The sequence below is a fragment of the Gobio gobio genome, assembly GCF_949357685.1.
Source record: "Gobio gobio genome assembly, chromosome: 8".
NCBI classification, from domain to species: domain Eukaryota; kingdom Metazoa; phylum Chordata; class Actinopteri; order Cypriniformes; family Gobionidae; genus Gobio; species Gobio gobio.
Window position 1 is genome coordinate 56,332,050 of NC_137114.1, and position 12,500 is coordinate 56,344,549.

The following is a 12,500-nucleotide window of genomic DNA, read 5'->3' on the forward strand; positions in this document are numbered from 1 at the left end:
TTTACTGTAAAAGACCTTTGTCGTCGCGGTCTTTCTTGAGGCAGAAGGCGAGCGCCGCGGCGGAGAGAAGGCCCGCTGCAGCCGCGGTGTGTGCGCCGCTCTCGTGCCCGCCTCTGCAGCGCCCCGCCGCGGTCAGCGTCGCCCAGCTGCTCCGGCGGCCCTCCAGACTCACGCGCCACCTGCTGGCCAGCTGATGGTACTGCATGTGCGACTCCTCGCCCAAAACGCTCCTCCTGGACGCTCGCGAGCCGCTGGCCACCGGGCTCCGGCTCGGCTCGAGCTCACACAGGTTTCGGAAGCGGGAGGCCTCACCGTGACCGGTCTGCAGCGCGCGACACGGCGACAGACTCCGCGACCTTCGCATCAGGACGCGCGCCGGTACCGACGACAACAACATCGCGACCCTCCGCGCTGACGCGATAACAACAACGGGTTCCGTTATCAGACGAGACGGCGGGTTTAGTTTCAGTGACAACCGACGGGCGATTTATAATTTTAATGTCAGCGGGAGGATGAGAGCTTGAGAAACGTGCGTCCGGTAACCGAAAAACATCCGCCGCGGGGAGCACGGAATCATGGGAAATGTAGTTCTTAGCGTCACTCTGCTGCAATGCGCGCGCTCATACAAAGTCGAACTTTTGACATAAGTAAATATTTCTGAGGTGAAAAGTCGAAATTATGAGTTGAAAAGGCGACATTTTACCTCAAAAAGTCATATTTATGACCTACAAAGTCGAGATTTTGACACATTAACCGATATTATGGGATGAATTGTCGAAATTATAACACTAACATTTATTAGATGAAAAATCGTCCAAAGAAGGGTCTGAATTATGACACACTAGATCCATTATGACCTAAAAAGTCAAAACTATAACATACTACCTAATATTCATGACCTAAAAAGGCAAGATTCTGACACTTTAAACAATATTATGGGATGAAATGTCGAAATTATAACATTTATTATATGAAAAATCACAAAAGTCCAAATTATGACATACTAGATTAATTATGAGGTAAAAATGTGAAATCATTGAGACATAAATTGAAATGATGGCAGATTGAGTCATTTAGACATTAAAAAGTCACATTGTTCACATTCTAAGTCATATTTTTAGATGAAAAATTTATATTCTAAGTGAAAATTATGACATACTAGATCAATTATTAGATAAAAGGCTGAAATTAGGACATACTAAGTCAATTATGAGATGGAAAGCCCAAATTTTGACCATATAAAACAAATTTATGGGAAAAGTATGAGGTATAAAGTTGAAATTATGACATGAAAAGGTGACATTTTGACTTAGTGTCATTTTTATAACCTAAAAAGTCAAAATTATAACATACTAACTAATATTTATGACCTAAAAAGTCAAAATTATAACATACTAACTAATATTCATGCCCTAAAAAGGCAAGATTTTGACACATTAACCAATATTATGGGATGAAATGTCAAAATTATAACATTTATAATATGAAAAATCACCAAACAAAGTCCAAATTATGACATACTAGATCAATTATGAGGAAAAAATGTGAAATCATTGTGACATAAATCGAAATTATGGCAGATTAAGTAATTTAGACAATGAAAAAGTCGCATTGTTCACATTCTAAGTCATATTTATAAACGAAAAATCGATATTCTAAGTGAAAATTATGACATACTAGATCAATTATTAGATAAAAGGCTGAAATTAGGACATACTAAGTCAATTATGAGATGGAAAGCCACAATTTTGATCATATAAAACAAAATTATGGGAAAAGTATGAGGTGTAAAGTCAAAATTATGACATGAAAAGGTGACATTTTGACTTAAAATCATATTTATGACCTAAAAAGTCAAAATTATAACATACTAACTAATATTTATGACCTAAAAAGTCAAAATTAAAACATGCTAACTAATATTTATGTCCTAAAAAGGGCAAGATTTTGACACATTAACCAATATTACGGGATGAAATGTCGAAATTATAACATTTATTATATGAAAAATCATCAAAAAAGTCCAAATTATGACACACTAGATCAATTATGAGGAAAAAATGTGAAATCAATGTGACATAAATTGAAATTATTCTAGATTAAGTCATTTAGACAATGAAAAAGCTGCATTATTCACATTCTAAGTCATATTTATAGATGAAAAATAGATATTCTAAGTCAAAATTATGACATACTAGATAAACTATTAGATAAAAGGCTGAAATTAGGACATACTAAGTCAATTAAGAGATGGAAACCCACAATTTTGACCATATAAAACAAAATGATGGGAAAAGTATGAGGTGTAAAGTCGAAATTATGACATGAAAAGGTGACATTTTGACTTGAAATCATATTTATGACCTAAAAAGTCAAAATTATAACATACTAACTAATATTCATGTCCTAAAAAGGCAAGATTTTGACACATTAACCAATATTATGGGATGAAATATAGTTAATTATATGAAAAATCATCAAAAAAGTCAAAATGATGACACACTAGATCAAATATGAGGACAAATGTGGAATTAGGACATACTAAATTGAAATATATATATTATCTTTTATAATAGGCTGTAATATAAAAGTAGGCCTACATACTGTAAAAATATTAGATGAAATGTCGAAATGATGCCTTAGAATGTCATGCTGTTTTAATGTTAAAAGCATGTCATAATTTCATCTCTTTTATAGGATCGACCTGCAGAGGGCGTCAAGACTCACACAACACGAGCATGACTTTCCCTCAGAATAACTGCAGCTCTTCTCTGATGACCTGTCACTCACAGGAGATCAGCCAATAGCAATCCACAACCATACAATCAAGCCCCGCCCTACATTTGTTCTTGTTCGACAAGCGTTTCTCAATATACTAGAGAAACTTCTGTTTCATTATGACTTTAAGAACATCTATAAAACCTGAACTTCTTATGACATCTTCAATAGATTTACATAGTTTGATCTCAGAGATGTTTGCGCTTTTATTAGAGGTGTTGGACATTCAAATGCTGCTCGACTTTACATGAGAGTCCAAAGTACTCCGTTGAAAAAGTAGGTATTAATGGATGGTTGAGGGAAGCATGCGGTCACTCAGTTATGAGAATAGCACACAGTGTGGCATCAGAGGAGATGCTTTAAAGATTGTGCAGATAACTGTGGTTTCATGAAAAGAAAAAAACCTAACATCTCCAAACCACAAACTTCCTGTGGTGTCTCACATCTTCTGCTTGGTTATTTTAACACTTTAAATGAAGTTTTTACTCCATTGATCGTTAACTCCGTAAAACCTGACTTATGAAATTATAGTTAGAAAAGTCATGCATGATGATATTATTTCTCACAATATGATCGTAAAACGCTTTATTAACAAGTGCAGCCAATCCCACATTTTTATATAACCGGTCGTGCTCAACCCGCTCCGAGCGGGACTCGAACCCGGGTCTCGGGTGTGTGAGACGGGCGCGCCTCGCTAAAGACCGCAGTCCCACGCCGGAGACCCGGGTTCGAGACCCGCACAGGGTAGGGTGACAAACCTGTAAAACTTCACTCAATGCCTCGCAAAAAATGTTCCTTTCTGTTTGATATTATTTTGCATGATGAGTATTATCATCATTACATGCAAAATACAGGTTTATGGTGCGAAGCTGGAGAGAGCAACACGTCAGCGCTGGGCGCGTGCATGAGGGTGGGCGGAGCTCATCTGTCAGTCAGTCATGCGTGTGTGTGTGTGTGTGTGTGTGTGTGTGCCAGCGCGCACCCGCCTTTGCTCATCAGTGTAACACACACACACACACACACACACACACAGCGGGATGAAACAGCTGCTTGTGCATTTCACCGGGAAACGCGTTTGCGTTTATTATTTTCGACACACTCATAAATGAGTGTATCTGTATATCTGGGTATTTAAACGCGCGCTTCCGCACCGGCGCGCGACACGCGCATCATATGAGCATATGTTTGAGCATCTGATGTGAATCAGGGATCCGAAACCGCAGAGTCTCGGTTCAGAGAGAAACCGCCCGTGCGTTTCACGCGATCATCCAAATAGAACTAAACTTATCCCAGCAACTCTATAACCGCGAGCTCTCCTGTCGCAGCAGCTTCATCAGCAGGAGGAAGAGGAAGAGGAGGAAGATGATGTCCGGGGAAGAGGTTCTGATCCCGGACGACCGAGCCTTCAGCCGCTTCAAACACGAGTGTCAGTGCGATGATGGCTGGAGTCCCACCTACAACAAGAGCGGCATCTGCGTGTGGATCCAAGTGCTGGAGGAGGAGAAGAGTTTACACAAGATCAAGGTGAGTGTGTGTGACGGACAGGCCTTCAGCTGTGCCACGCTCAAACCACACACCTCGAGACGCTATACCACACGAAAGTTTGTTTGTGTTGATCAGGCTTTATGGCTCATAAAGTGTAAATATGGAGGAAAAAGCAGCTCAGTTTTATTCAGAGGCAAACATATTCTATCCAGTGATGTAAATCAATGAGATCTTTATAACAGTATAGCAGATGCTTGCTAAAAGCACATTTAAATATCAATATCTGCCAGTGATGTGTCTAGGATGATGTTTAAATGCTTAGTTTAAAATGGAAGCTTGTTTCCGCCACAGAATAAAACATTTTAAACGGTAATTGTGACTTTTAATCTCACAAGTGTGTTTACATTTCGCAATTCTGAGATGTAAAGTCGGAGTTGTGTTTTGTAAATTCGGAATTGGGAGGTGTAAAGTCGGTGTCGAGAGGTGTAAAGTCGGAGTCGTGTGGCGTAAAGTCGAAGTCGATTGATGTAAATTTGGAGTCACTTGATGTAAAGTCGTAGTCGGAGTCGCGGGATGTGAAGTGACGTGCTGTAAAGTCGTAGTCGCCTGATGTAAAGTCGGAGTCGTTTGATGGAATGTCGTAGTCGCGAGGCGTAAAGTCGTAGTCGCGTGACGTAAAGTCGTAGTCGCGTGGCGTAAAGTCGTTGGCGTAAAGTCGTAGTCGCGTGGCGTAAAGTCGTAGTCGCGAGGCGTAAAGTCGTAGTCGCGAGGCGTAAAGTCGTAGTCGCGTGGCGTAAAGTAAAGTCGTAGTCGCGAGGCGTAAAGTCGTAATCGCGTGGCGTAAAGTCGTAGTCGCGTGGCGTAAAGTCGTAGTCACGTGATGTAAAGTCGTAATCGCGTGGCATAAAGTTGTAGTCGCGTGGCGTGACGTAAAGTCGTAGTCGCGTGGCGTAAAGTCGTAGTCACGTGGCGTAAAGTCGTAGTCGCGTGATGTAAAGTCGTAGTCGTGTGACGTAAAGGCGTAGTCGCTAGGCGTAAAGTCGTAGTCGCGAGGCGTAAAGTCGTAGTCTCGTGGCGTAAAGTAAAGTCGTATTTGCGAAGCATAAAGTAAAGTCGTAGTCGCGAGGCGTAAAGTAAAGTCGTAATCGCGTGGCGTAAAGTTGTAGTCGCGTGGCGTAAAGTTGTAGTCGCGTGGTGTAAAGTCGTAGTTGCGTGGCGTAAAGTCGTAGTTGCGTGGCGTAAAGTCGTAGTCGCGTGGCGTAAAGTCGTAGTCGCGTGGCGTAAAGTCGTAGTCACGTGATGTAAAGTTGTAGTCGCGTGGCGTGAAGTAAAGTCGTAGTCGCGAGGCGTAATGTCGTGGTCGCGAGGCGTAAAGTAAAGTCGTAGTCTGGGAAAATACCGGTATGTATTTTATTTCAAGGCAAGGCAAGTTTATTTGTTAAGTAAAGTCGTAATCGCGTGGCGTAAAGTTGTAGTCGCGTGGCGTAAAGTTGTAGTCGCGTGGCGTAAAGTTGTAGTCGCGTGGCGTAAAGTCGTAGTCGCGTGATGTAAAGTCGTAGTCGTGTGACGTAAAGGCGTAGTCGCTAGGCGTAAAGTAAAGGCGTAGTCGCTAGGCGTAAAGTAAAGTCGTAGTCGCGAGGCATAAAGTAAAGTCGTAATCGCGTGGCGTAAAGTCGTAGTCGCGTGGCGTAAAGTCGTAGTCGCGTGGCGTAAAGTCGTAGTCGCGTGGCGTAAAGTAATGTCGTGGTCGCGAGGCGTAAAGTAAAGTCGTAGTCTGGGAAAATACCGGTATGTATTTTATTTCAAGGCAAGGCAAGTTTATTTGTATAGCACATTTCATACACAGTGGCAATTCAAAGTGCTTTACATAGAAATTAAGTTAAAATAGTCATAAGTGAAAAAAAATAAAATATATATATATATATAGTATAACAGTTATAATAGGAATTAAAAGGAAATAAAAGATAAAGATGAAATCCCCTATCTGGGGTGGAAGAAAATGGAGAGTCAGGTTTACTTAAAAAATATTTGTCAGGTAACTGTGCATTTAAACATTACCCTTACAGACAAATCTTCCTGGACAGGAACACCAGGGCTATCTCTACTTTGTTTGACCGTCAGAGCAGATCTAAACGGATCGTCCTCGCGCGGAGGGATTTTGATTTATCGCTCCCCCTTCTCTCAACCTCTTCCACCCAGACAGCCTTAAAGGGGCTATATGCGTTTTTCTGAAATTTAAACTCGCGACTGACACCTGTGGCCAAAAAACAACTGCTCTCATTTTCTGCTCGCTCTCGCAGCGGTGGTGACGTCACATCCGCAGACAGCGCGGGAAAAGACGACCCGCCAGAAAATAGGGAAAATAGGATACAGGCTTATAGGTGCACCCACTGTGAGCGGACAAGGTGTCAGTATGCTCATCAGGAGATGTTTGAGTCATAAATGGTCAAATAAAAAGGCTATTGTTACGTTTATTTTGGGGAAAAAGTTGCATATAGCCCCTTTAACAAAATAAAAAATAATAAAAAATAAAAAGTATAATTAAAAACTAAAAATAAAACAGGGTTAAATTGAAACACATAATTAAAGTGCAAGCAGTTCGGACAAAGCACAGAGCTCATTGAGTAAATGCATAAGATAAGGTGCAATCAGTTGGATGTACAGTGGCATAGCTCATTCAGTAAATGCACAGCCAAACAGATGTGTTTTGAGTCTGGACAGATGTGCACAGATGTGTTTTGAGTCTGGATTTGAAAGTGGCTACTGTTGGAGCACATCTGATCTGTTCAGGAAGCTGGTTCCAGCTACGGCTGGCATAATAGCTAAAAGCAGACTCTCCTTGCTTTGAGTGAACCCTTGGTATTTCTAACTGACTTGATCCTGATGATCTGAGTGATCTGTTGGGTTTGTACTTAATCAGCATATCTGCAATGTATTGAGGTCCTAGGTCATTGAGTGATTTATATACAAGTAATAGTACTTTAAAATCGATCCTAAATGTAACTGGAAGCCAGTGTAAAGACCTGAGGACTGGTGTGATATGGTCATATTTTCTGGTTCTGCTCAGGATCCTGGCAGCAGCGTTCTGTATGAGCTGCAGCTTTCAAACGGTACGATATCAAGATTTTGCTCATTTCGGTATATGCTGCTGTTCCGAAGTTCACCGCTAGGTGGCAGTGCGCTACCCAAACTGACGCGAAACGGGCAAATGTGACTCCATAGAGGAACAAAATTAATACAGCAGTTGAATCTCACTCAACACGCACAAAAGGAGTTAATAAAGAGCGGATTAGACGTGAAAGTTGGAATTACTTTGCTTATAAAACTGCTGAAGAACTATCAAACCTTGCCGAGCATCTGCCACTTGCCCATCGTGACTTGTACAAGACATTAAGAGATCGACAGGTGAGGTCATAAATCAAACAATCTAATTTTAGACATTTATTTTCTTTCAACACTGATCAACGCACATACATAAGATTGTATCGTTTAAATATAATGAATTCTCCAGCGTTCGTTTCAACCAATGACATTTAGATTTCATAATATTTGCACGCATACTATTGCACTATATTCGCGTAAGACATAACCAACTGTGTTTGTGACTGCTCACTAAAGATGGACATTTGACATAAGTTTGTGTGTATTTGACTAAAGAAAACAACTTAATCTGGAATGCGTGACGCTCTTTAGGCTTGTCTGTCTGTTGTTGGCATGAGGGCAAAGAAAACTCTCTCTTAGCTCCCATCCCATGTATGACGGAATGCTATAAAATCGCTCGCATGTTCAAATTGGCAAGATTTAAAATGACGTGGGCAGTGATTTCCGTCAGCTGTCCCGCAACGAAAGCTTAAGTTTTGAATCAGAGCGCACCGATGCTTTTATAGCGAGGTGTAAAGTCGTAGTCGCGAGGTGTAAAGTAAAGTCGTAGTCGCGAGGTGTATAGTAAAGTCGTAGTCGCGAGGTGTAAAGTAAAGTCGTAGTCGCGAGGTGTAAAGTAAAGTCGTAGTCACGTGGCGTAAAGTCATAGTCGCGAGGTGTAAAATAAAGTCGTCGCGTAAAGTAAAGTTGTAGTCGCGTGGCGTAAAGTTGTAGTCGCGTGGCGTAAAGTTGTAGTCGCGAGGTGTAAAGTCGTAGTCGCGAGGTGTAAAGTCGTAGTCGCGAGGTGTAAAGTAAAGCCGTTGTCGCGAGGTGTAAAGTAAAGTTGTAGTCGCGAGGTGTAAAGTCGTAGTCGCGAGGTGTAAAGTCGTAGTCGCGAGGTGTAAAGTAAAGTCGTAGTCGCGTGGCGTAAAGTCGTAGTCGCGAGGTGTAAAGTAAAGTCGTAGTCACAAGGTGTAAAGTAAAGTCGTAGTCGCGAGGTGTATAGTAAAGTTGTAGTTGCGAGTTGTAAAGTAAAGTCGTAGTCGTGTGGTGTAAAGTAAAGTTGTAGTCGCGAGGTGTATAGTAAAGTCGTAGTCGCGAGGTGTAAAGTAAAGTCGTAGTCACAAGGTGTAAAGTAAAGTCGTAGTCGCGAGGTGTATAGTAAAGTCGTAGTTGCGAGGTGTAAAGTAAAGTCGTAGTCGCGTGGTGTAAAGTAAAGTCGTAGTCGCGAGGTGTATAGTAAAGTCATAGTTGCGAGGTGTAAAGTAAAGTCGTTGTCGCGAGGTGTAAAGTAAAGTTGTAGTCGCGAGGTGTATAGTAAAGTCGTAGTTGCGAGGTGTAAAGTAAAGTCGTAGTCGCGAGGTGTAAAGTAAAGTTGTAGTCGCGAGGTGTAAAGTTGTAGTCGCGGGGCGTGGCGTAAAGTCGTAGTCGCGAGGTGTAAAGTCGTAGTCGCGAGGTGTAAAGTAAAGTCGTAGTCGCGAGGTGTAAAGTAAAGTCGTAGTCGCGTGGCGTAAAGTCGTAGTCGCGAGGTGTAAAGTAAAGTTGTAGTCGCGAGGTGTAAAGTCGTAGTCGCGGGGCGTGGCGTAAAGTCGTAGTCGCGAGGTGTAAAGTCGTAGTCGCGAGGTGTAAAGTAAAGTCGTAGTCGCGAGGTGTAAAGTAAAGTCGTAGTCGCGTGTCATAGAGTCGGAGTCGCGTGGTTAAATTTGGAATTACCTTTATTTTTTATCCTGTGGCAGAAACATGCTTCTATAGTTAATGCAATGATGATTGACAGATGAAGAAATAACCCTTCCTCTAAAGCCTGATGATCAGAGTTATGATTCTCCTATAATGTCTTTATTATCAGCTAAAGTGAAGCGGCTTCAGTCCAGCAGAAAGTTGTTCAGTAAAGGCTTGACGTGCTCGAGCAGAAGTGTGTGTGCGATCATCGCTGAAGGGCGAGTTAGTCATGAGGTCCGTGTGTGTTTAACGGGCACATCCGGGTGTGTGTGGGGCGGGGCGGGCAGGTTATTCCAGCAGGTGTTGACACACACACACACACACACACACACACGGGTGTGTTTGAACTGTAACGGAAAGCCAGCAGGATGTGTTTATCTTCTCCAGAACTGAAGGACACGTAGTTGAGCTTCAGCCCTGATGCTCTCAGGAAACTCTAATGTGTCTCACGGCCGGCGAGATCAGAACCTGTTTGTCCAGTGTTTTGTACCTACAAAGTAGGAAGAAATGCATAAAACAAAGCGTAGAATAGCAGAAGTGAAGCACCTGAGAGAGGAAATCATGCAGCCAAAGCCACGTCCATCAGAGCGGATTAATGACTCCTGATGAACAGGGAAATGCTCAACACCTCTCAGCTGATAAACCACAGAAGAGCCGTTCTGGGGGAAGAGTGGTACATCTACAGGGAGTGCAGAATTATTAGGCACGTTGATTTTCTGATCATATTTTTTTTCCAGGCTCATTTGACCAATTCCAAACCACAGTAATCCTAATAACTACTATTGATTTAGTATTTAATAATGTATAAGTGATATATAATTGTTCATGAAGGCTGGAAATGAAAATCACCTTATATTCAGGTGTGCAGAATTATTAGGCATGTTTTCTTTTACAGATAAATTGAGCCAAAAAAGAGATTTAACTCAGACTGAAAAGTCAAAAAGTATTAAATGCCCATGAGAAGGATGCAATACTAATGCAATACTAGACATTGCAGTTAAGGCGAGACCATTGGACAGTGAAATGCTCGTTGGGTCAGCAGGATCTGACAAAAACATGTGGCGGAGAAAAGACACCTGTTAACTGCAAAAGAATTAAGAATTAAGGTGAAGAATTAGGTTAGAATTCATCTTCCAGAATCTGGCAGTACGTTTTGGGAGTTAATTTTAGTCCATCCTGAAGTCCGTTTTGCAGAGATGGACTAAAAATGAACTCCCAAAACGTACTGCCAGATTCTGGAAGATGAATTCTTCAAACAGTGGTACTAGAGGATGTGGAGCTGGTCCTTCAAGAGTCACTCTCAACCTATCTGTCCATAAAGCCTATAAAAAACCTTCTTCATGTATTTTACAACACTTCAGCTTGTGATTCTTATCTAGTGGGGGTCATTTTTTAGGATTCTTTACCTAACTGAAGTCTCTGAGATCCTGACACCTTGCACTTCTGGAGACTCCAGGTAGGTTCAGCTCTGGAAAATGGTGGCGCTGGAGACTAAAGGGTTCCTGATGGTTTCACCCTTAATTCTTCACCTTAATTCTTCATTCTTTTGCGGTTAACAGGTGTCTTTTCTTCACCACCTGTTTTTGTCAGATCCTGCTGACCCAACGAGCATTTCACTGTCCAATGGTCACGCCTTAACTGCAATGTCTAGTATTGCATTAGTATTGCATCCTTCTCATGGGCATTTAATACTTTTTGACTTTTCAGTCTGAGTTAAATCTCTTTTTTGGCTCAATTTATCTGTAAAAGAAAACATGCCTAATAATTCTGCACACCTGAATATAAGGTGATTTTCATTTCCAGCCTTCATGAACAATTATATATCACTTATACATTATTAAATACTAAATCAATAGTAGTTATTAGGATTACTGTGGTTTGGAATTGGTCAAATGTGCCTGGAAAAAAAATATGATCAGAAAATCAACGTGCCTAATAATTCTGCACTCCCTGTAAAGAACCTTTCACTTTCTTCTTTACTGGCATTGATGAGCTGGTGCCAATCCACCAGCCAATCCAACACATCAGCACAGCCAATCCAACACATCAGCACAGCCAATCCAACACATCAGCACAGCCAATCCAACACATCTGCACACCCAAACCAACACATCAGCACAGCCAATCCAACACATCAGCACAGCCAATCCAACACATCTGCACAGCCAATCCAACACATCAGCACAGCCAATCCAACACATCAGCACAGCCAATCCACCACATCAGCACAGCCAATCCACCACATCAGCACAGCCAATCCACCACATCAGCACAGCCAATCCAGCCAATCCACCACATCAGCACAGCCAATCCACCACATCAGCACAGCCAATCCAACACATCAGCACAGCCAATCCAGCCAATCCACCACATCAGCACAGCCAATCCACCACATCAGCACAGCCAATCCACCACATCAGCACAGCCAATCCAACACATCAGCACAGCCAATCCAACACATCAGCACAGCCAATCCACCACATCAGCACAGCTAATCCACCACATCAGCACAGCCAATCCAACACATCAGCACAGCCAATCCACCACATCTGCACAGCCAATCCACCACATCAGCACAGCCAGTCCACCACATCAGCACAGCCAATCCACCACATCAGCACAGCCAATCCACCACATCAGCACAGCCAATCCAACACATCAGCACAGCCAATCCAACACATCAGCACAGCCAATCCAACACATCAGCACAGCCAATCCAACACATCAGCACAGCCAATCCACCACATCAGCACAGCCAATCCACCACATCAGCACAGCCAATCCACCACATCATCACAGCCAATCCAACACATCAGCACAGCCAATCCAACACATCAGCACAGCCAATCCACCACATCAGCACAGCCAATCCAACACATCAGCACAGCCAATCCAACACATCAGCACAGCCAATCCACCACATCAGCACAGCCAATCCACCACATCATCACAGCCAATCCAACACATCAGCACAGCCAATCCAACACATCAGCACAGCCAATCCAACACATCAGCACAGCCAATCCACCACATCAGCACAGCCAATCCAACACATCAGCACAGCCAATCCACCACATCATCACAGCCAATCCAACACATCAGCACAGCCAATCCAACACATCAGCACAGCCAATCCAACACATCAGCACAGCCAATCC

General features: G+C 42.5%; 2 protein-coding genes across 3 annotated transcripts in view; one reads left to right on the top strand and one right to left on the bottom strand.

Moving 5' to 3' along the window:
- Nucleotides 1–567, bottom strand: part of clpb (ClpB family mitochondrial disaggregase) — an 80,416-nt gene extending 79,849 nt beyond the window's left edge. For both annotated transcript variants that reach the window (XR_013817084.1, XM_079823882.1), the window contains exon 1: nt 16–567. Coding sequence is in view for 1 of the 2 variants with exons in the window: in XM_079823882.1 (XP_079680008.1) it covers nt 16–397 (382 nt within the window). In the remaining variant the exon portion in view is untranslated. The remainder of the gene's footprint in view (nt 1–15) is intronic.
- Nucleotides 568–3,712: 3,145 nt separating this feature from the next.
- stard10 (StAR related lipid transfer domain containing 10) overlaps nt 3,713–12,500 on the top strand; it is an 18,734-nt gene continuing 9,946 nt past the window's right edge. Inside the window, 1 exon segment of the mRNA XM_079824237.1 lies at nt 3,713–4,302. Coding sequence (XP_079680363.1) covers nt 4,141–4,302 — 162 coding nt within the window. The 5' untranslated portion in view covers nt 3,713–4,140.